At 44.0% G+C, this 23,606-nt stretch overlaps 1 protein-coding gene across 4 annotated transcripts; it reads left to right on the top strand.

The window, feature by feature from the left end:
* Positions 1–1,770: 1,770 nt before the first annotated feature.
* Positions 1,771–23,382, top strand: GCM1 (glial cells missing transcription factor 1). Of its 4 annotated transcripts, none has more exons than XM_059880224.1 (7): positions 1,771–1,838; positions 2,563–2,656; positions 4,582–4,786; positions 16,315–16,567; positions 17,585–17,697; positions 19,327–19,455; positions 21,565–23,382. In XM_059880224.1, the coding sequence occupies exons 3-7, from the start codon at positions 4,715–4,717 to the stop codon at positions 22,297–22,299; spliced, it is 1,302 nt and encodes a 433-aa protein (XP_059736207.1). In that variant the 5' UTR covers positions 1,771–1,838; positions 2,563–2,656; positions 4,582–4,714; the 3' UTR covers positions 22,300–23,382.
* The last annotated feature ends 224 nt before the right edge of the window (positions 23,383–23,606 follow it).

The raw sequence follows: 23,606 nt of genomic DNA, 5'->3' as shown, positions 1-23,606 counted from the left end.
GTGATTTTGTTTTTTTAAGATTATGAATTTGGGACTTCCCTGGTGGTACAGTGGTTAAGACACTGAGCTTCTACTGTGGGGGGAATGAGTTCAGTCCCTGGTCAGGAAATTTAAATTCCCCATGCTGCATAGCTCTGTCAAAAAATAGGAGAAAAGAGAGATTATGGGGTTTTTTTTGTTACTAAGGGTAAAAAGTGCTGGTTTAAAGTGATGTAAGACAGCTTACAACCCAGAAGAGTTCTGGAATACCACTGAAGTGAGAAATCCTGTGTTGTAGATCTGTTGTGGGAAGGTGTCATAACAGGTGGCATTTGGGGAGCTCCTGAGGGTTGGGTGGGGTGTAGCTGTATGGAGGGGAGAAGACACCCTAGCGAGGAACCCTGAGCAACTGGATGATCATGGCATGTGCAATTATCACCTTATTTCCTCTCAGCTTTACATCCACTCCTCATCCTGCTTACTGGTTCTGGAGCTAGACCCCAGAACATTTCTCTTTGGCCAGCTGGCACAATGCCAGGCTTTGTCATGCTACAGCTGTTTGGGGGATGGAGAAAGATCCTGACCAAAGAGGGTCTACAAAGAGCACACCAAGATTAACCAAATAAAATATAAGAAAACCATGCAGGGTCTTAAGTCCAGAGGGGGAGGAATTTCTTAATGAACTGAAAGCCTAATGAAATATCTTTCCAACATTGCCAAAGGTATCCCAGGGCATAACACAGCCGGTGAGGCTGCCCCAGCATCTTGCCTTCCAGCTTACTGATTCCTTCCTCTGATGACCTGGACCTTCCTCCAGGTACTGACTTCTCAGCAGGCTGAGCACACATACTCCTCATACCATTTTACCTTGCCGGTGGTGTCGCCACTATCTAGGGCTAAGTCTTATTCCTTGACACCTTCAAATGGTTTGTCCTTCAAAAGGCTGATCAGGCATCCTGTTGGTGGAAGAAGATTCCCCTGAGTCTCCTCCCTCCAGCTTAGTACCTTCCCCTCTACATCCTTCCAGACTACTTCTTTTCCATGCATCTTGTTATCTTAAGCTCAGTGTCTGCTCATCTTTTCCACTTCTACACTTCTTCAGGGCTTTAATGCTTCCTTGCTTATCTGCAGAGACTAGCAGACTGCTTGGGACACAGCAGGTGAGCTGAACCAATGTGGGCTGCACCCTGGCTGCTTAGGACACTTTTGAAGAAAGGATTATATTATTCTTTGCAATTAAAACACTCAGAATTCATGGGGCAACCTTGTTAGGGGCAGGATGGCATTTTAGTGATTTTAGTAGCTTGGGAGGTGTTGGCTAACCAACATCTTGTCATTGTTGTTCAGCTGCTAAACATCTATTCCAATGAATTCCATCACTATGACATATCTTGCTGGTTGTCTGTCTTTTCTCTTTTGTACGCATGCCGAGGTAAATGGTGAAGGAATTAGAATTCTACCGTTACTCAGTCTGCCTTGGGCCCAAACTTTGAAATTACAAGAAAGAAAACATCTGGACTTCCTCATGAGAATCTTAGCAATGTCCATTTCTGTTAAAACGCCTTTTTGACATAAACAAGGGGAATGTTCATAAGCGTACCATAGAATATTCATCACATTGCTGGCATTCTGCGAAGAATTGGGGCTGGGTAAGTGGCTCCCGGGTCACTCTTACCTATCCCAAGCTGAGAGCATCTAGATTTTGATTGGATTATTGCCAGAGCTCATTAGCATAGTGTACCTTGACCTGGATTAGGGAACAGCAGTCTCTGCGTAGAAAATGACCAGAACTTGCTGGGACCTGAATCGGAGAGGAGATTTTTCTGAAGCAGTTTTGTCTACATCTCCAGAAGTCAGAGGTGAGGAAACCATTATAAAGTTTCAGTTGTAAGATAAATAAATTATGGGGATATAATATACAGCATTAAAAATATAGTCAATAATTTTGTAATAATTGTATGGTAACAGATAGTAGCTTGTCTTTGCGTGATGACAATGTGTTTTACACTTGAGGCTAATCTAATATTGTAAGTCAATTTATATATTAAAAAAAATGTAACAAAGCCAGAAATCCTAAGGAGAGACAAATGTAAGGGCGGCGACAATGGTCACCGCATTTCTACAGGGTTTTCATTTGTTCCGCTTGGTCTTCTGTGGAAATGGTGAGACATGAACACAGTTTGGCCCAAGTTGCTTTGAAAAGAGTCTGGACAAATGTTTTTTAATCCTGAGGAAAACGGAATTTGCTTGTTTATGTTTCAAAGACTGCAAACCATCTTTTCTTCTTCCTTGCGTTTTAGTGTTAGCTCTCAGAGAAATATTAAGCTCATGTTCATTTGGCAAAAATTCATATCAGAAAAAAATCGGAAAAGCAAGGTAGTTTTTCTGCACAAGATTTTTTATTTCCTTTTCCTTAATTTAAAAACAAAAGAATTATATTGACATTGCTTAGGCTTAAGGCAAAATCTTCTACTCTTTTGAAATGTGAATCTTGTTATTCTAATATACTTGTTTTTAAAGTCTGAATTAAAGTCAATCTGTGGCATCATTTATTCTGTAACTTAGGGTTTCTTTCCCAAACAGAATTTGCTTTACACTCAATGGATATTTAATCTTGCACATCAGTGTTTGAATTGGGAGTACTGAAGTTTCATCTTTTTGGATGACTAGGTTGTAGGTGAGTGTGGGTAGGTATGTTAGGGAGGGAAAAGACTCCTATTAACTTGTTACTTAGTGGCCAAGAGCTTCATTTACACGCTCGGGTCACAGTCATCTATATCTATGCACTTTACTTCAGTACATCTCAGTGACTGCCAAGTGTTAGGGTTACATAAAGCTAAATTACTGAGGAACAGAGTACATGGGACTCTAAGATTGAGATTATTTAACTTGTGGTTTGAGTGACTCTTAAGTGGTTCTGTGTAACATCATTATGGCTCTAGAGCACCAAGGCACGGAAATGTCACACATGTAAACATGTCTTACTTCATATTCTACTAGCAAGCACATGTCATCTCAAAATGATCCCCCCCCCCCCTCAGAGTTGAACACTTTAAATATCTTTCCTTCTTTTTACTTTTTTGGGGGGAGGTGAGGGTAAGTTCCTTTTATAGACATGAATTTGAGCAAACTTCGGGAGATGATGGAAGACAGAGGAGCCTGGTGTGCTACAGTCCAAGGGGTTGCAAAGAGTTGGACACAACTGAGCCACCGAACAACAAATCCCCTTAAACCAATTATAATTAGAAACTAGTATTTCTTGTGTGGAGGGGGTGGGATACAATTTGCACAAACATTTTTTAATACCTACTGCTGGGGTCCAGCCCCGGTGGATCCAGGGAATTCGAAGTGGGGATGGCGTCGGCGAGGATCAGGAAACAATTGCTTAATTAAACGTTAATTAAGGATATAAAGAGTGGTTAAATAAGGATAGCTCAGTGGGGAAATTCAGTGGAGAAAAGAGGCTGAACAATTTAATGAAAGTAAGATCAGACAGAATTTTCTTGTGGCGAGCAGGGAAGAGTGAGATTGCTGAAGTCAGAAAGTCTTGAAGGGTGCTTCGGATTAAACAACGGTGAGAAACACTATTTTAGAGCAGTAGTCCTCAGTTTTTCCCTCCGGGAGATATTTGGCAATGTCTGGAGATACGGTTGGTGGTCAACAAGGAGGGGTGGGTTGCTGCCAACACCTAATGGGTAGAGACCAAAGGATGCTGTTAAGTATCCTCCAATCCAAGCCCCACAACAAAGATTATAAAACAGGTTTTCAATGTCAATAGTGCCAAGGTTTTAGAGGAATCTGATAATCATTTGAGAATATTTGAAGATATAAAATATATGAGTGAAGTCGCTCAATCGTGTCCGACTCTTTGTGACCCCGTGGACTGTAGCCTACCACACTCCTCCGTCCATGGGATTCTCTAGGCAAGAGTACTGGAGTGGGTTGCCATTTCCTTCTCCAATATATAAAATATATGTCGGATTATTAATCTCTATGGGAATTTAAATTTTAAAAAGACTTCTAGACACATCTGGCTGTGATGTTCCCCTCTTGTAACACACCCACAGGGTAGCTAATTTTGAAGGTGTATCCATGGAAACAACTCCAAGCCAGGTATCCCTCCCTCCCCAACCCGATATATGGAGGAAAAGGTCCTAACCATTGGCTACAGGTGACCATGGTACTTATAGAGGCCTTTGCACTTGGGGCTAGCAACCAGGAAGGTAGCCCAAATCTGAGGGTGAAAGCGATGTTCTTCCGCATGGTCAAGCTTTACTCCAGCAGGCTCACTAATGGCTCCTACATTTTGTTTTTGTTTGTATGTTGGTGCTTCCCAAAATATCAGTGAAACAGTCTTTTCTGGCAGACAAGTGCTGGTATTTTTAATGATATTTTCTCCTGAATTCCTTTTCTTAAAAGTCATTTTCAACTGGCGGATAACTGTTTTACAGAGTTGTCCTGGTTTTAGCCATACAACAATGCAAATCAGTCCCAAGTATACCTATGTCCTCTTCCTCTTGAACCTCCCTCCCCTCCCCCTCCACCCAAGAGCACTGATTTTTATCTCTTTAATGATCAGTATCATTGTCATTTATTTTTTAGTGTTGGAAAGCAGTCTCCTGGTCTAAACTGCTTGGGTGGACTGATCCAACTGTAAGAGCCTTTGAGAGCAAAATTCTCAAGTGCTTCTAGAGCAGCTGGATAGACGGAAACCTGTGGGTGACCTGACTTCATCATGGAACCTGAGAACGCGGATTCTGCAGACAAAGAACTAAGCTGGGATATTAATGATATGAAGCTGCCACAGGTATGTACTTGTTCTCATGCTGTGCTCAGCATTTGGCTGTGAAGCCTTGAACGTAACTTGCCAAGACCTGGAAGGAACTTGGTGAGGGTCCCAGCTGAATAAATGCCTCTCCTACAGAGTTTCGTTTGGACATCCAACCAAGGACTTTTTTAATGTATATGACTTTGATGTATTTATTTTTGGCTGTGCCGGGTCTTCGTTGATGCATGGGCTTTTCTCTAGTTGCGGTGCCCAGGTGTCTCATTTTGGTGGCTTCTCTTGTTGCAGAGCACAGACTCTAGGGCACCAGGCTTCAGTAGTTGCAGCTCCCAAGCTCCAGAGCACAGGCTTGATACTTGTGGTGCACAGGCTTAGCTGCTCTGTGGCACGAGGGATCGTCCTGGACCAGGGATGGAACCTGTGTCTCCTGCATTGGCAGGCAGATTCTTCACACTGAGTCACCAGGGAAGCCTCTGACTGAGGACTTTTAAGAGGAAATTCCTAAATCCATGATTTGAGAAGGCCCTCACAGACCAGACTCCCCTGGTTACAGACTGAAGCAAAGAAAGTGTTATTTCCCCTGCCTTTCGTAGTTGTTTTGGTTCCCATGCCACCCGCCTGGCTAGCTGATAGAATGAAATCCATGATAATGTGTCTGTAGATTGACTCTCTGTAACACACGAGCTCCCATACAGACTTATTTGCTGGGAGTAATGGGTTTAACCTAAATCTGTCTTTGGGATGTCCTGGTGAGAGTTCTCTTCTAGAACTTCTGTGACTACTACACAGTCTGCTCACGTGGGGCTACTCTCCAGCTAACAGAGCGGCTTCCATTTCATGTTTTCTTTGCCTTCATCTTTGGCAATGACATTTTAAAGTTTTTTTATTTTGTTTATTTTTGGCTGCACTGGGTCTACCTTGCTTTGCGCGGACTTTCTCTAGTTACTGCAAGCCGGGGCTACGTTTCATTGCAGGGCTCGGGCCTCTCATTACAGTGGCTTCTCTTGTGGAGCACCGGCTCTAAGCACACAGGCTTCTGTAGTTGCAGCACACGGGCTTAGTTGTTCTGCGGCCTGTGGAATCGTCCCAGACCAGGGATTGATCCCATGTCCCCTCCATCGACAGGCGGATTCCCATCTACTGTGCCACCAGGGAAGGCCTGGCAACTGGCATTTTAAACTCTTAATTTGGTGGAAAACAGTTGTTTTATCTTTTTTTTTTTTTTTTGCTGAGGCACATGGCTTGTGAGATCTTAGTTCCCCAACTGGGAACTGAATCCCAGGTCACAGCAGTGAAAGCATTGAGTCTTAACCACAGGACCACCAGGCAATTTCCAACATTAGTTGTTTAAAACTGCTTTCCTTGACTCCACGTTTTGGTCTTTCTTCCAGTGAAGAAGGTTTTCACTGGAAGTCATTGGGAAAGGTGCCTGGGAAAGCTAAGATGAGACTGCCAGAACCATCTAGTGGAAGGTCACGCTCATTTGCCTGATTCTGGGGAATGAGAAATTTGAATTATCCCAAGCAGAGGAGAGGGAATGGAGATTCCACAGTTATGTTGGTTTTTTTTTCCAGTAGTTTTGATTTATACTCATTCCAGATTTCACTCTAAAGAAGGCTTCCAGATCATTCCAAATTTCACTCTAGTGAAGTGCTTCTTTTTATGTTTCCCCTTAAACTTCCTCCCCCATTCTCTCCTGGTAGGTTTTGGAAGAGCTAGGAAGCACTAATATGCCTTACTTGCCATTCATTTAAGGATGGCTAAATATACCACAGCTAAATCATGCAAATATCTATTTTAAGGGTTTGTGTTTATAGTTGCTTGTAATTGGTTTATAACAGTTGTAGCTGTTTTAGGGGAAACTTTAAGGTAAATTTTAATTACTGCTGTCTCAGAGACCCATAATCCTAATTCGTGATTGCAGGTCCCAAATAGAGAAACTGGACATCTTCAAAAACAAGAGTTGAAGGAAGCAGGTATATAGATGATTTCGCAAATTCCCATCCTAGAGCGGGACCTTTAATGGGGTCTAAGAACACTGTGCTAACATGTATTTTTTCTAGGGCAGAGGATTCATATCATTCATCAAATCTATAGACAAAAGAAAGAACCATGTCCCTGGAGGGGATCTCAGGGTTCATAAAGGTTCATGTTCCAACATGAATTTTCCAAAACTTAAGCCTTCTCAGATACCAGAGACATTTACAAGAAAAGTCCACATTCAATTCTGGAAATGTACCATTTTTAGTTTGTAGAAAAACTTTGGTTGCTCATGGAAATAGATAAGTGTTCTTCAGTTTGTTAAATATGCCAGGGAAATGATTAAAAGAGCAAATGGTGCCTTAGTATTTTGGAGAAGGAAATGGCAACCCACTCCAGTATTCTTGCCTGGAAAACCCCATGGACAGAGGAGTCTGGTGGGCCACAGTCCATGGGGCTGCAAAGAGTCAGACACGACTGAAGTGACCAAGCACGCACGCACATTTTCTGAGCAGAGTCGACATAGTCCTTATCTGGATTTATGGGGCTGTGGAATCGTATCAAGACCCAGCTGAGGCGAAAAATAGAAGGTGTTGAAGCCAAACACAGTAGATTTTACATTTTGAGAGTGTTTCTGAAGGCAGACCAGTGTATGATGAGAAGCACAAGGCTAGGAGACCAGGCCTAGGCTTTGAATTCCAGTCTTGCCTCCTTTTACCTGTAGAACTTCATAGAGTGGTTTAGCATTTCTGAGGTCCCCTTTCCTCTTCTGATAATGAAGTTGTTGCACTAAGTAGTCTCTTCCGGACTCTTTTAGTTCTAACAATCGAGGATCTGGTGACTCGAGATTCAGAAGGTGGCCTGTGCCCTCGGACAGGGACGGGGTGCCAAGCACAGGGCCTGGCACTTACTAAACAAGAAAGGACAAGTATGAAATCCATGAATGAGTGGGTCCGTGGCTTATCATCTGGGTGACTCTAAACAAATCCGTTTTCTTGTTTTCATTATCTCCTCTGTAAAAGTAAAATAGTAATTCTTCATATACCTTGCTTGAATCTCTAAGTTGTTTAGAACAGATGTGTTCTCAAAATGTGTTCTGTAGTGTGTAAGTTACAAGGAATTTTAATGGATGTTATGAAGGAAGGAAAGAAGGACTAAGTTCAACCAAGTTAAGCCAATTTCTTCTTTTTTTTCCCCCATGCCATGCATCATGTGGAATCTTAGTTTTGAATGCATGCCCCCTGCAGTGGAGATGCAGAGTCCTAACCACTGGAGGATTCCCTAAGCCAATCTCTCTGCTGCAGACACAGTGTTTTTCTTACTGCATTATGGCTCTCCCAAGAGGAGGCTGTGTTGGCAATATCGCCCTAACTTATTTTTGACCACAAAGCTCTCTCTGTTTTTCCATGGAGCCCCTTAGGCAATGAGTGGTCCTCAGACCATCTGTTTGAGCATTAAAAAAAATGTTTCAAAGAATTCCATCTATAATAGCAATCACTGGCTTACTACTATTATACATTTCCCCAATTTCATTCTCTGTCCCCCCATACAAAGAATTTATAGTTTATTTTTCATATTTGCATGTTCTTGCCACGATTCCTACAAATTCCTGCAACTTGTAGATAAATTTCTTTCTTATTAATCCACTCACTTGCTTCAAGTTTCAAGATGGTTACCTGAGTTCTTGTTGCATCTTCTGGTCCTGGAAACTCCAAAGGCCCTTTCTACATCACAGATCAAGATCTATGAATTAATTTTTGGCAATAGTGAACGATGACATCCTCATCAGGACATCAGAGATTTTTGATGTCAATGGGATGTGTCAAATACCACTGGATGCAGAGGCTGTTACCCCATGTTAACTTTCATGGAAGGACTCATGATTTGGGCCAGTGGAACAAGATCAGTGTCGGAACAGAGAATCAATGCCATATAAAAAAAATGCCAGAGGCACTGAAGGAGGGCGTATATAATTTAGCATGACTCTGATATGTCTACAGCTGTATTACCCTGAACACGCCCCATCTCATCTGATCTCAAAAGCTAAGCAGTGTCAGGCCTGGTTAGTACTTGGATGGAAGACTGACTGGGAATACTGAGTACTGTAGGCTTTGGCTTCCCTTGTGGCTCAGACAGTAAAGAACCTACCTGCAATACAGAAGACTCAGGTTTGATCCCTGGGTTGGAACGATCTCCTGGAGAAGGAAATGGCAACCCACTCCAGTATTCTTGCCTGGGAAATCCCATGGACAGAGGGGCCTGGCGGGCTCCAGTCCACAGGGATCGTAAAGAGTCTGACCCGACTGAGCGACTAACACTTTCACTTACTTTCAGGCATGGGGATAAAGGCTGAGCATTTGGCAAAAGGGCTCTCTCTGGACAAGTATATTGTAAAAGGTGAGAGGATTAGGTCAGATGAAGATAAGACAAACAAGGCAAAGTAGAGCACTTTGAAGTTCAAAGGCTCCCTACAGGGGATCCATGCACAGGCATTCAGTAAGGAGATCTGGGAGACAAGCGGCCTGAAAGGTGGTTTGGAGGCAGGATTGTTTCATGTGCCCTCCTCCCTTCTTTCAGCTGCATGTTTGTCTTTATAAATCTTCCTGGAACTCATTTCTGATCACTTGTCTAACTTGTGGTTAATTTGATACCACTTCTACTTTATCCAGCCTCCACGGAGTCAGCCCAGAACTGCAGGCGCTTAACTTACTCAAAACCATCATTGATAAATGCCTCTTTATTCCAGTCCAACATAATACACTGATTTTGTTTTCCTTTTCTATTCCCTTAAACTACTTTGGAAGTTCAAATATAATTGCTGTAGGGTTTGCTTGATCCAAGCCGCAAAAGTCTGGGTTGGGTTAGTCTTAACCTCTGTTAAAAATGCTCACCACATGGTTCATTGGGCTTCCCAGGTGGCACTCATGGTAAAGAACCTGCCTTCCAACTGCAGGAGGTGTAAGAGATGCAGGTTTTATCCCTGGGTTGGGAAGATGTCCTGGAGGAGGGCATGGCAACCCACTCCAGTATTCTTGCCTGGAGAATCCTATGGACAGAAAAGCCTGGCGGGCTACTGTCCATAGGGTCACAAAAAGTCTGACACGACTGAAGCGACTTAGCATGTACGTACATGGTTCATTACAAGGATGCTTCTCATTAACATTGATTGTAATACTTGAGAGCCTTGAATGATGAAGAAATCTCTTTCTTTTTTTTCTGGTTGAAAATCGGGAAGAAAACCAACTCGTTTTTCTTCTCAATAGTACCCACTGAACAGGGAGACGGGAGCGGTTGCTCTGCTCCCTGCACCTGCCAGATTCTCTGAGCAGAAGCACAAGGTATTGCAATAGCCCCACAGCAGACAAACACCCCGAATCATTTTGTTCCTTGAATATGAGCAGTTTGCCGATTAAACCCACAAGCAAAGCCACACGGAGCTATTAACTCACACAATTCCAAGGTTTAAATATACTTTTTGTAGAGAAAATCTTAAACTATACATAGGCTAAACATAAATACAGGGCCACCTGAAGCCTGGAGAATCAACCCCAACGAGGCCTTGTCTCTGATGAGTTCGTTCCTGGACCATGGTTTTGACAAGCATTATTTCCTTTGCCTCAGTCTTCCGGGCAAAAGTGAATCTCTGAGCTCCTTCTGTGAATTTGTGTGGATACATGTAATCAGAACAAGCTAGTTATAATCAGATGTATCTTGGTGCTAGGGAGCTAAGGGGTAAATACGAGTCTGCATTTCTGGTGAATTATTATCTGACTGCATGGTCAGGTCACCTTGCTGTTGGTCTGGCGGGGACACTCGTGACTTTGTCCTCTTTGCCTGGCATTCTCCTTGTTCTCAGTGTCATTTGAACTCCCTGGGACATCTCCACATGTATGGACCCTGTGGTCATTGGGTCCCCCCACTTTGGGGGCCAGACTTCTTCTGCTGCCCTCTGCTTCTGGGGTGGTGGGGATGGCAGCAGAGACTCTCGTTGGGTGCCTGCCAGGAGGTCCCTTGCTTAGCCGCATGGAATTGGGAAGGAAAGGGAGAAAAGAAAAGGTAGAGGGTGACAGAATTTGAAAGCTGGGGCACTCTGTCCCACCTTAGTGTTGTCCAAGCAAATATGGAAGTTTTTGACCTGCATCTTGACCTTTGATAAAGGTAGGAAATTGCAAGATTACCCAAAGGCAGTAATGCTTAAGTTAACTCAAAAGCATTTAGTCGAATTGAATTTCTATCTTTGAAAACATTTGGAGTTGGGTTTCCAGTTGGTTCAGAGAGGTAAGTTCCCAAAAGGTTGAAGGTAAATCAAAATGCTGGATACATTTTTTTTTCTGTGCTCCATTGGTAATATCTAATTTTTCCCTCTCTCTGATTTATTTAAACATGTATCTGTTTGCTAACCCTGTTTTATTTGGAAACATTTACTTATGAGGAATTTATAAGCTATTCTTATTAAGAGAAACCTGGCAGATAATTGTTTTACACTAGAGTGGATTATATCCCAAGGGAAAATCATTTTTAATATAATAGCATGCTAATATCAATATTTTTGATATCTCATTTCAGAATTTTGATTTTAGCTCATTAGTTTTATGTAACAATGTATATTTCTTAAGATACCCATTAAAACTTCAAGTAGTTAAATAAATGAGAATGAGGAAAGAATGATAGGTGCTATCATTGCACAGCCTCAAAGATTTTGAGTGACTTAGAAGACTAAGTCTCTTAGGGACAAAAATTACATACAGAAATCACAGAAATATTCATTAAACCACCAATGATATTACCCACAATATAATACAATATAAATTTGTTATATTTATATGTTGGAAACCTTAAGAATATTCCCTTTAAATTATAAACTTCTTAACCAAGAGGGAAAACAAAGAGTTACTCATGAAAATTTAGAAATAAAAATAAACAGAAGATCTGAAAAGAGGGAAATGTTTTGTGAGGAATTGTTAAACAAGATTAAGAAATAATCGTTCTTCCTTTTGGCATCCCACTCCAGTGTTTTTGCCTGGAAAATCCCATGGACGGGGTAGCCTGGTGGGCTGCAGTCCATGGGGTCGATGAGGGTCGGACATGACTGAGCGACTTCACTTTCACTTTTCACTTTCATGCGTTGGAGAAAGAAATGGCAACCCACTCCAGTGTTCTTGCCTGGAGAATCCCGAGACGGGGGAGCCTGGTGGGCTGCGGTCTACAGGGTCGCATAGAGTCGGACACGACTGAAGCGACTTAGCAGCAGCAGCCTTAAATTTTAGTAGATTTTCAGAGTTCCCTATCATTCATTTGATACCTGGATTCCTTTGCATCACTGGAATCTGGGTTTTCTCATATTTGCAATGTCAAAAAATGTCAGAAATCCCACAAAAGTCCAAGTCACAAGATTGGTCATATGTAAATAGCCAAGAAAATATCTTGACGTAAATACTCTTGCTCCTGGTATTTTTCTTGAGATTGTACGTTGTCAAACTTATTACTGGCTTACTAATGGAATTGGAAAACTAAGGTACCGGTGGAGGAGCTGATGGAAAAAAAAGCTTAACATACCGTGGAATGCAGAATAAACCATGTGGGCTTTAGAACGAACCTCAACAATATTAAAGTAATCGAAAACACAGAGTGTGTTCAACTACAGTGGATCCAAACCAGACATTAATAACAAAAGACAACAGGAAATTCTGTAAATACACGGAAACTAAACAATGTATTTCTAAATAATTCATCAAAGAGGAAACCTCATAGGGAAGCGAAAACATGGATTAAACTGAGAGAAAGAAAAGGCAGTTCAGAGTGCTTCTTGCTCCACTGGCAGGGAGTCCTTGCTTTAACTGGAGTATTTGAATTGCTCTCACAAACACTGTAGGTTCCTTCTGGTTTGTGGGGTCTATGCCATTGACCAGACTGAAGGGGCCCCTCACCTTTATTTTATTTATTTAAAAAAAAAAATGTATTTATGTATTTACTTGGCTTCACTGGGTCTTATTTGCATCTTCGTTGCAGCACGGGACCTCAGTATGTAGGACCGAGTTCCCCAACCGGGGTTTGAATCCAGACCCCTTGCAGTGAGAGCTTGGCATCTTAGGCACTGGACCGCCAGGGAAGTCCCATCCCTCACCTTTAAATCACGGAAATCTCAGCTTTCCTTCAAGACCACCTGTTCTTGTTTCTGCTGCCCTGACATCTGTGCTTTGTATTGGAATAATTCAAATCCACTGGTAGATTTCTGCAGCCCAGATTGTTACAGGTCCACATTTTAACGTTTTAACCTACCTTGTTATTACTTGAGAAGATAAAATGTTATGCTTTTGGCGGCATGTCTGAGGCAGAAGAGAGCACTGTTTAGAGCTTTGGATCAGAAGGAAGAGAAGAGAAGGTGGGTGGAGGAAGCAGGAGGGGAGGAGGGGGCCGCCTCCGGGGGCTGCCCGAGGCTGTGTGTTGAATTAATACCACTCAGATTTACCAGAAAAGCTGGAGGGAGAACTGGAGAACACAGCTCACTCAGCATCTTGGCCCAGCTGGGCCTCTTTCCTAGAAACTAGACGCAGTCGCCTTTGGAGAGGGGAACCCCACCCCGAGACACCACCTCCTTTCCCCTGCCCTTCTGGAGCAGCGTCCCCTTTCCTCACCACTGGACGGCACAGCGGAGCTATCGTTGCACTGTTCTGAGAGAAAAGCTCAAAACCAGGAGCTGTGCCCACGAAGCTTTGGTTTTATAGGGGCCTGGACTCCTGTCTTACATTTGGCTAAACAAGGTTTAAAGTGTCAAGTGACTTCTCTGGGGGTCATCTCCTAAAAGCTGCTGGCCCTCACACCCAGTGGCTGGTGTGTGTTGCCCAAGATCAGAAGACTAACAGCTAACACTGATGTGGAACTTGCTGTGTGCCAGGTACTGGCTTTATTTTTTATTGATGTATAGTAGATTTGCCACGTTGCTTTAGTTTCTGGTATACAGCAAAGTGATTCAGTTATACATTTATCAATATATATTCTTTTCCATATTCCTTTCCATTACGGTTTATTACAGGAAATCAAATAGACGTCCCTGTGCTATACAGTAGGACCTTTTTTTTTTCTTTTTAGTATATTTTACATATATAGTAGTTTGCATCTGCTAACTCCAAACTCCTAATTTAGCCCTCTCTGCTTTCCTCTTTGGTAAGCATAAGTTTGTTTTCTATGTCTGTGAGTTTATTTTTATTTCGTAGATAAATTCATTTGTATCATTTAAATTTTTTTTTCCTTTTTTTTCCCCCTGCTGCACACAACTTTCAGGATCCTAGTTTCTTGACCAGGGAATGAGCCCAGGGCCTCAGCAATGAAAGCACAGAGTCCTAACCACTGGACCACAAGGCAATTCCCTGTATCTTTTTTTTTTTTTAGATTCTACATATAAGCGATATGATATTTGTCTTTTTTTTACTTGCTTCAACTTAGTATGATCATCTCTAGGTCCATCCACGCTGCCGCAAATGGTGTTATTTCATTCCTTTTCATGGCTGAATATTCCATGATATGTATGTACTACAACTTCTTTATCCATTCATCTGTCAGTGGACACTGAGGTTGCTTCCATGTCTTGGCTGCTGTGAGTAGCAAGCACTATTTTGAATGTTTTGTGTATGGTAACCTGTTCAGTCTTCAAACATCCCTGTCAGGCAGGTACTCGCACGGCCCCCATCTCACAGAGCAGAAAGTGGAGCCCTGCGCGGGAAGGAACCCTCCCAGGGTAAGGCCTGCACCCTGGCCAAGTGCCTCTGCAAGCTGTGCTCCTGCTAGCAGTGAAGGCCCTGTGCTCCTGCTAGCTCTCTGTGAAGGGCCAGATAGTAAATAGTTTAGGTTTTGTGGGTCATACAGTCTTGACTGCACCTACTGGACCCTGTCATGGTGTGTAAACGTCTTCACAGACAACACATATGAATGAACATGGCTGGATTCCAATAAAACTTTATTTACAAAAACAGGCACTGGGGACTTCCCTGGTGGTCCAGTGGCTAAGACTCTGTGCTCCCACAGCAGGGGCTTGGGTTCGATCCCTGGTCAGGAAACTAGATCCCACATACTGCAACTAAGAGTTCACATGTCAAAACTAAGACCTGATGCAGCCAAATAAATAAATATATTTTAAAAAAAACAGACACTGGACTGGATTTGGCCCATGGTCCTAGCTTGCAGACCCTAGCTCTTCACTGTTAATTAGTACTACCTCTCATGTACATAAAACCTCTCATTTTTATTTCCTCAGACCCATTTCAATCTCCATGAAATTCCATACAAATGACAACTATCATTAATAATATAAAACTTAGTTTACAACACATCTGCTTTTCCAAGTACTTTTGTGGAGAGTGTTTTATCAATATCCCCATTTAAGAGAAGAACAAAATGAGGCTTCAGAGACAGCTGCCTACCCAGAATCGCATGTTACAAAGTTCTTTGGCGTCTTCTACGCTTGAACTCCAACTTAGAGAGACATGACCTCCTGGAGCTGCCCTTCCATCCTGATGTTTGCTTTTCCTTCTCAAACGTCTTGTTTTTCCTTTCTCACATTCTATGCTATGTTTTCTTGCTTGAGGAGCAAAGGAGAAGCACCCTTCTGGAGCTTCTAGAATCTAAACCCTAACCTTCCAGAAGCTTCTTGTTGAAAATGTTTCTTATACCAAGTCTCTGGAAGCTGCAAGAATGGGCACTGCTTAAGTATGACCACTGAGATTGCTAATGATTCTCACTCTAAGACCTGGCCAAACGTGGCCACGTGCCATAACTTCACTAACATTCAGCCAGAGCTCCCTGCCTGCTAGGTGATGTGCTAAGTACTTTTGATATGTTATCCTATGTAACTCTCAGACCCACTCGAGGTATGTAGGTCTGGTTATTTCTATTATACACATGAAGAAACAGAGGCACAGAAAGTCAAATAACTTATGCTATGAGGATTAAGTGTCCCGTGTCCCTGCCCACTTAAAGAGGAGAGTTTTGTTTAGTTGGGTATCCATGGGCAGGGAACTGTGTCAGTCCCGGGCAGGAACATGAAAGTTTTCAATCAAGCTCAACTTGTCCTTACTCCTCCACCCCGTTTGAGGTTCACGAACATGAGAGTAGAGCAAAGGGGAGAGAGTTTCCGCAGAGGAGGAAGCGGCTCTCCAGCCTTCCACTGCGTTTCTCAGGTGGTTTTGCATTAAACTCTCCACTTTCTCAACAAGCTAACCACCACTGCCCTGCCCCAGTGCCGTCCACAGCCATTGTGCAAGAGTATCATTGTGTTGCTTCACCCTCCAACATCCTCAGTGAGCAGTGGTCCTCACTCTCATCACCAAAGGCTAGAGGAGCATCAGTCGCGCAGAGGGCTGCATCACAAGCCATTCTGGTCCAGGGGGCAGATGTGGGATGGACCCAGTGGTCACGTGGCTGCAGCCAGGCTGTGCATGCTCAGATCACGTGGTAAGATCCAGCTTGGTCTTTGCCAGATATACAGCGCCCAGAAGAGCTGCGCACCAGGCCACCTTTATGCCCAGTGGTGACTTCAGCTGAAGCTATAATAATCTCCTTTGCGTTTTCATCAGAACGTGAAAAAGACAGACTGGTTCCAGGAGTGGCCCGATGCCTACGAGAAACACATCTACAGCTCCGACGACAGGAACGCACAGCGCCACCTGAGCAGCTGGGCCATGCGCAACACCAACAACCACAACTCCCGCATCCTCAAGAAGTCCTGCCTGGGCGTGGTGGTGTGCGGCCGCGACTGCTCGGTCGCCGAGGGCCGCAAGGTCTACCTGAGGCCAGCCATCTGCGACAAGGCCCGGCAGAAGCAGCAGAGTGAGTAGTGCTCCCGCCCTGAGGGGCCTTAAAGTTCTCCCTCCTCCCAAGGGAGGGTGGAGGAGACCAGGGCTGTTTCTAGAGATCATTTTAAGGACAGCCAGCCAGTCCCCGGGGCCCCTGTATTCCCATAGATCTGCCGTGCCTGCTGCACCCACCGCTAACACTGCTCCCCAGGGTTAAGATCTGATTTGGGACCTCTGTTAAATGGAAGATGCATCACTCAGGGGACAAACAATAATTCATCAGTGCAGTCACATACATGAATAGTGTAAGAGAAAGTTGTGCATCAGGCTTGCCACCCTACACCTTGGGGAATGGGGTCCCCCAAATGATCTCAGTGAGTGTTTTGATCCGAAGAGGGGACCCGGGACTAAATATGAGGTTAGACTCAATTCCATGCCATTTAGGTTCAGGCCATCATCACATGCTAATTCTTCATTTTTTTTTTATCATATTCATCAGATTGTGAAATAGATGCATTCAGCATTCCCTGTGCATTGCCCACTTCAGACCTCAAGTTCTTTCCTTGTCTTTTGTTTTCCAAACTTGCTCTCAGGGCAGGATGGTATCAGTCATTTACACTTTAGTGGAAATTTAGCAGCTGCATTCTCTCTGTCATGTGGTTTTGCTCCTTGACCCTTAGTTCAAATTGTGAAGTGAAAGGATTTTTTCCTCTTTACAAAGAATTTGAAGTATTGGTAAATAAGGAGAGAAGGATTTTTTTTTTTTTTTGCTTAAAAGAGCTCCCACCTCCTGCCCACCCCCGACCTGTAAAATATTCCTCTCAGTAAGTAACTGCTTCCTCTACCACCTCTAGACTGACCTGGGCTGCTTTAGTGGTCTGGTCTCCTAGGCCCGGGAGTCATGCCCAGTGGGTGAAGGTCTGTGAAACTGTGCCCAGGTGGACTCTTTGCTGTGCAGGAGTCAAGTCTGACACAGGCAGAGCTGCACAGACTCAGGGGTCCGCTGGCCGGGCTCTGCCGGGCGTGGTCACCTTCCTCTGCTCTTTTGTAGGAAAACGCTGTCCCAACTGCGACGGGCCCCTGAAGCTCATTCCCTGCCGGGGCCACGGGGGCTTTCCCGTCACCAACTTCTGGAGGCACGACGGACGCTTCATATTTTTCCAGGTTGGATTTACGTTAGCGATTCCATTTCTCTTTACTTCAAGAACTGTTCACAGAGCACGAGGGAGACTTGCCTCCGGGAGAGGCACAAGTGGAGGGGAGTCTGCACCCTCCCTGGGGGAACCCTCTGGGCAAATGAACGTCTGTACCCTGAACCTTGAGAGAGGATCCAAGGGCAGAGCCCAGGTTCCAAGGGGGCGACATGCTGTCGGCAACATGAGCCCCCGTGCACTGGCCTTCCGCAGACCAGTAAACGTGGACACATTGCGTTACTCCCCTAAGCCCCAGTTTTTGGTAAAATGTGGTATTAAGGGGTCCTCTCCAGGGAGGTGGTAGAAACAATGGACCCTGAGAGCTGGACTGTTTGGATCTGAGTCCTTCCTAAACCTGCCTCTGAAAAGAAAATGCTCTGAATGTACAGGGTTTGCCAACTTCTGGAATATAACTATTTTCATCATGGGTGATTTCAAGTTGGTTTTCTTTAAGTTAATTATTTTAGTATACATTTTTTCATAATACTTACATGATCATAAGGTTGAACACAGGGTTTCATGGCAAAAGCATATCAAAAATTAATATTGAAGGTAATAGAGAATGAAGATATTAAGCTTGACAGAAATTCTCTGGAAAGATCTCTTTGGTAGAACTGCGCAGGACGACCTGAAATTTTCTTTCCTTGCTTTCCTCTTTGTTCATTCAGTATCTCCAACAAATATATTTTTAAAAATTTTAATTCTATTGGAGTATAGTTGATTTGTGGGGAGCTTCCCAGGTCGTGCTAGTGTTAGAGAAGCTGCTTGCCAAAGCAGGAGACACAAGAGACATGGGTGTGATCCCTGGAGGAAGGTACCTTGGAGGAGGAAACGGCAACCCACTCCAGTATTCTTGCTTAGAAAATCCCATAGACAGAGAAGCCTAGTGGTCCATGGGGTCACAAAGAGTCAGACATGACTGAGCATGCACGCACACCCATAGTCGATTTACAGTGTTGTGTTAATTTCAGGTGTACAGCAAAGTGTCAAGCCATTTTTAACAACCAGCTCACAAAATACCTGAATGGCCAACAGTTGGCTCTCCAGCTGGCTGGCTCTGGCACACTCTGGATCCCAGTTTCCCCACTTTACTGGTGGAGGTTTCCCAGGTGGTAAATCTCTCCATGCCTCCATCGCCTCCTACTCTGTAAGCTGGGGGTGATGGTAATGGTGTGGCCCTCACAGCATTGCGCTGAAGATTCAAGAATATGTATAATCAGTGTTACTCATTATCACTATGAATGTGACGTGGCAGGGCTGGGGAGAGGCACCGTGCAAAGAAGGCGTGCCATCAGCAAAGGCCGGCGGGTTGGTGGGCTTCTTGTTCAGTCACTAATTGTGTCCGACTCTTTTCAACCCCATGGACTGCATATAGTATGCCAGGCTTCCCTGTCCCTCACTGTCTCCCGGAGTTTGCTCAACCTCATGTCCATTGAATCAGTGATGCTATCCAACCCTGGGAGGATATTAAAAGGTTGCTCTGATCTTGTGACAACAGTCAACTGCAACAGCACCCAGTCCGACAGCAGAGAACAGGATAAGAGTTTACATACCATAAAGTACGTCTAGTTGTTTATTTCACTGCTTCTTCTCCTTTAAGTCAAAGGGAGAGCATGACCATCCAAAGCCAGAAACCAAATTGGAAGCCGAGGCCAGAAGAGCAGTGAAGAAAACGCACTCGGCATCTTCCTCAGTCTCCTCGAAGCTGAAACAGAGCCCAGAGATAAAGGTAACCTTGCTCCATGCATCTTCAAAATATATGGGGACTTGCCAGCCCTGTGGTGGCAGCAGTAGATTTCCCTGTCATCACCTACAAATGAGGGCTTCCCACATGCCGCTAGTGGTAAAGAATCCATCTGCTAATACAGGAGACCCAAGAGATATGGGTTCTACCCCTGGGTCAGGAAGATCCTCTGGAATAGGAAATGGCAACCCATTCCAATATGCCTACCTGGAAAATTCCATGGACAGAAGAGCCTAGAAGGTGCAGTCCATGGGGTTGCAAGTCAGACACGACTGAGCACAAATTCCTAGGCAGAATCTATAGCAGGTCTTTGAACCTACAAAGGAGAGCCCCAAATCATATATCTTCAGGCTCACCTATGAGCTAGCATCTGGCAAAGAAACTGAATATGTGACTATGAATACTTTTCCTCTTAATGTCTACCATCCTTGTAGCATGCCCTCAACCATAAAGTCCATATAATTTCAGAATCATCTTCCCTACTATAGTTAAAAAGAGACCTGAATTAGTACTTAACCTGTGTTTGGCACTCTCTGTATTTCTGCTAGAACCAAAAAGAAATGATCTGCATAAAATCTGAGCCTCATACTTCTTCATTCTCCCCCAAAGCCAATAATTTCCTTAGTGCACTTCACCAAGATGAAACAACCAGGCAGTTTTTGAAAACACTGGTCATCTGGGGACGTGGGGATGCCCACTTCTCCCCACGGTCAAACTGTGCTGTGATGTTCATGGCTTTCTGGGTGTTATACTGTAGGTAGGGTTTGTCTGCTTAATAGTGTTTTACTAATTCCTATACTTTTTCCTAGGCTTCCCAGGTGCTGCTAGTGGTAAAGAACCCGCCTGCCAATGCAGGAGGCATAAGAGATGCAGGTTCAATCCTGGGGTGGGGAAGATCCCCTGGAGGAGGGCATGGCAACTCATTCCAGTATTCTTGCCTGGAGAATCCCATGAACAGAGGAGCCTGGTGGGCTAGAGTCCATAAGGTCACAAAGAGGTGGACACAACTGAAGTGACTGAACAAGCATGCAACATACTTTTTCTACTGGTCAATGGTCCACGTTTCAGGAGTACAGAAATTGAGCCAGTCCATCCTTGGAGGTTCTAATGTACCTTAAGGGAAAAAAGTCATAATTTGAGTCACAGTTTCAGGGAAATAGGAGCCCCTGAATCCCAGCAACGGGTCCCTTATCCCACCTACCAACCCTGGCAGAAGTTGCAGGAGGTTTCTTCTCACTCATCCTTCCTGGTCGGTCTTTCCAACTCCATCCTCTTATTCCTCAGTTGTTGTGGTTGTGTAGTTGCTAAGTTGTGTCCGACTCTTTTGTGACTCCATGGACTGTGGCCTGCCAGGCTCCTCTGTCCATAGCATTTTCCAGGCAAGACTATGGAGTGGGTTGCCATTTCTTTCCCAGGAGATCTTCTCAACCCAGGGGTCCAACTTGCGTCTCCTGCATTGGCAGGCAGATTCTTTACCACTGAGCCACCAAGAAAGCCCTATTAGTCAATAGTTTTACATAAACAAGAAGATAACTTAGTCCTCAAGCAGATTCTTTTCTTGTGATTAACTGGAGAATGATATACTTTCTCCATTTAGAAAAAGAAGTTGACCACATCATATGCCAGAGGTCTGTGATTCAACAAAGTGAGCTTGGAGTTTTGAGAAAAAAAATAAACTCTTGGAATCCATTAAAAAGTAGAGAAGTCAAGGAGGAAGTTGAGATTCCTCTGAGGATAATGTAAAACTCTGAAGCTGTGGTTTGATTTGTCTTACATAGCCCCTTACAAGTTTCTCACAGAGGCAATCAGGGTTTCAGATTTGCATTTGAGGTGGAATGTTGTAAACATTCTCCCGTTCGAGTAAAAGAAGGGTCATGCAGCCCTTCCTGGTTGGTCAGATTTCGCGTTGAAATGGCAGCAGCCTTGAGTTCTTGCAGGCCTTGTGTGCTTGTGCAAAGCCCTAAGTGTGTTTGTGCTTCGAGTATGTAGGGAATGAGGAAAATGCACAGAGCACTTACTTGTGCAGGGTCACTCATGGGTGCCTGGGGTAGGAGGGTGAGTTTTACTTATTAACACGAGCTTTTGTCTTTCCAGCCTCTTCCAGGTGAAACACAAAGTTGGGAAAATTTAACTTGGTCTTTCCAGGAAGCTGTCCAACTGCCTCCTGGTTACAGCGGACACGTGATAGGTTACACTCCCCAGCAGAAAGCATGGAATGACGGCTCATCCTTCACCGAGAGCTATGGTTTGGGGGGTACCTCTGAGCTGGCAAACCTCACTCCCACTCTGGGCCCCCCTCAGCTCTACGACAAATGGGATTTGTCCCACAGTCGGGTCTCCAGCAGTGGAGACCTGCTCCAGCCCTCCATCTCTGGAGTCTTCTCTGATTACAGTGATCTGCAGACATGGAATAAGAATGTGGCTTTGGGACGAAGTCCTCTGAATGACAATAGTTGCCCCAGTTACCCGTTTCCTCTGACCAGCTGGCCCTACGACTTCTCCCCTTCCCAGAGCTCTTCAGAACCCTTCCACCAGCCGGTTCCAGTGGAACCACCAGCAGTCAAATCCAGCTATCCACCCATATGGCCAAATCAAGGGGGTGAACTTTATGAAGAGAAGGTGCCTGTGGATTTTAACAGCTACCACCCTCCCACCACATGCCATTCACCCCAGGAAGACCCTCTTCTCCTCACCCACACCTCTCAGCCTTATCATCAATATGCCCTGCCTGGCAAGAGCAACAAATGGGATTTTGATGAAGAAATGGGGTGCCTGGGTTTGGATCACTGCAACAATGAGATGCTTCTAAACCTCTGTCCTTTAAGATGATCCAAATCAGAACCCTTGTGCACTGCTGGCGGGAGTGTCATTTGGTACAGCCACTGTGGAAAACAGTATGGAGGTTCCTCAAAAGATCAAAAGTAGAACTATACCAGATGATCCAGTAATCCCACTCCTAGACGAATAACAGAATGAAACCAAATCACTATCCTGAAGAGACATCTGCACCACTGTGCTCACTGCAGCATCATTTACAGTAGCCAAGACATGGAAGCGACCCAAGACAGGTGCATGGGCAAAGAAAATGTGGTGCGTGTATATATATACAAATATATATATATATATATACCATTGAGCTGTAAAAAAGAAGGAAATCAAGTCATTTGCAACAATATGGATGGACCTTGAGGGCATTATGCTAAGCCAGAAAGAGAAAAACAAATATTGTATGATCTTGCTTACATGTGGAATATTAAAATACCCAGATTTATAAGAAATAGAGATCAGATTTGTGATTTTCAGAGGCGGAGGGTGAGGGCTGGGAAAACTGGGTGAAAGTGATCAAGAGGTAGAAACTTCCAGTTTTAATATAAATAAGTCCTGGAGATGTGAGGTACAACATGACTGTTAGCAAGTCTGTGCCATAGTTAACAAGACTGTACCATATATTTGAAAGTTAAGAGAATAGAGCTTAAAAAGTATTGCAAGGGAAAAAAAGCTATAACTGTCTGGTGATGAATATTAACCACTCGTAATGTGGTAAACATTTTGCAGTATATGCATGTATCAGGGCATTATGGTGTACACTTTAAACTTATACAATGTTATTTGTCAACTATATCAATAAAATTATATCTCAATAAAACTGGGGGAGAAAAATGGCTGAAATCTTTTATAGCCATTTAAAAAACTGGAGGGGAGAGTTGGAAGAATTTCTGTAGGAAGTAGTTTTCAAAAGGCAACCACAGATAAGTCAGAATGACAATGGCAAGCAGAAGGCAAGACTTATTTCTTAATGTGAGTAAAATCTTGGCCTGTCCTCCTCCACTCTAGTACTATAGGAGTATTAGAGGAGTCTTCAGGGGTGCTGGAGTACTAAGGGAGTCCTCAGGAGTACTAGAGTAGACTTCAGGAGTACTAGAGTGCTCCACAGTGAGGACTGAAAACTTGTCCAACCTGTGGCAGGCAATTTCCTCTGCTCTTTTTCCCCCCACAATATTTGGGAATCTCAGCATCTAAGCTGCATTATCTGTTCCATTTTCAATGTCCTTTAAATGACCTCAAACCAAGCAGACATGAAAAGCCAACCACCCAGGATCTCAGCTAAGCCTTCTTGGAACGAAGGACCAGAGAGA

This window comes from Bos taurus, chromosome 23, assembly GCF_002263795.3.
Source record: "Bos taurus isolate L1 Dominette 01449 registration number 42190680 breed Hereford chromosome 23, ARS-UCD2.0, whole genome shotgun sequence".
Taxonomy (NCBI): Eukaryota; Metazoa; Chordata; class Mammalia; order Artiodactyla; family Bovidae; genus Bos; species Bos taurus.
Note: the sequence above shows the minus strand (reverse complement) of the source record. Positions and strands in the feature narration are given on the sequence as shown.

Bases quoted from the DNA above. Each gene is read 5' to 3' on its own strand.
- GCM1 (XM_059880223.1), top strand. From the start codon at position 4,715: ATGGAACCTGAGAACGCGGATTCTGCAGACAAAGAACTAAGCTGGGAT. The intron at 4,787-16,314 runs GTATGTACTTGT...CGTTTTCATCAG, and splicing joins ATGATATGAAGCTGCCACAG to AACGTGAAAAAGACAGACTG. The intron at 19,456-21,564 runs GTAACCTTGCTC...TTGTCTTTCCAG, and splicing joins AACAGAGCCCAGAGATAAAG to CCTCTTCCAGGTGAAACACA.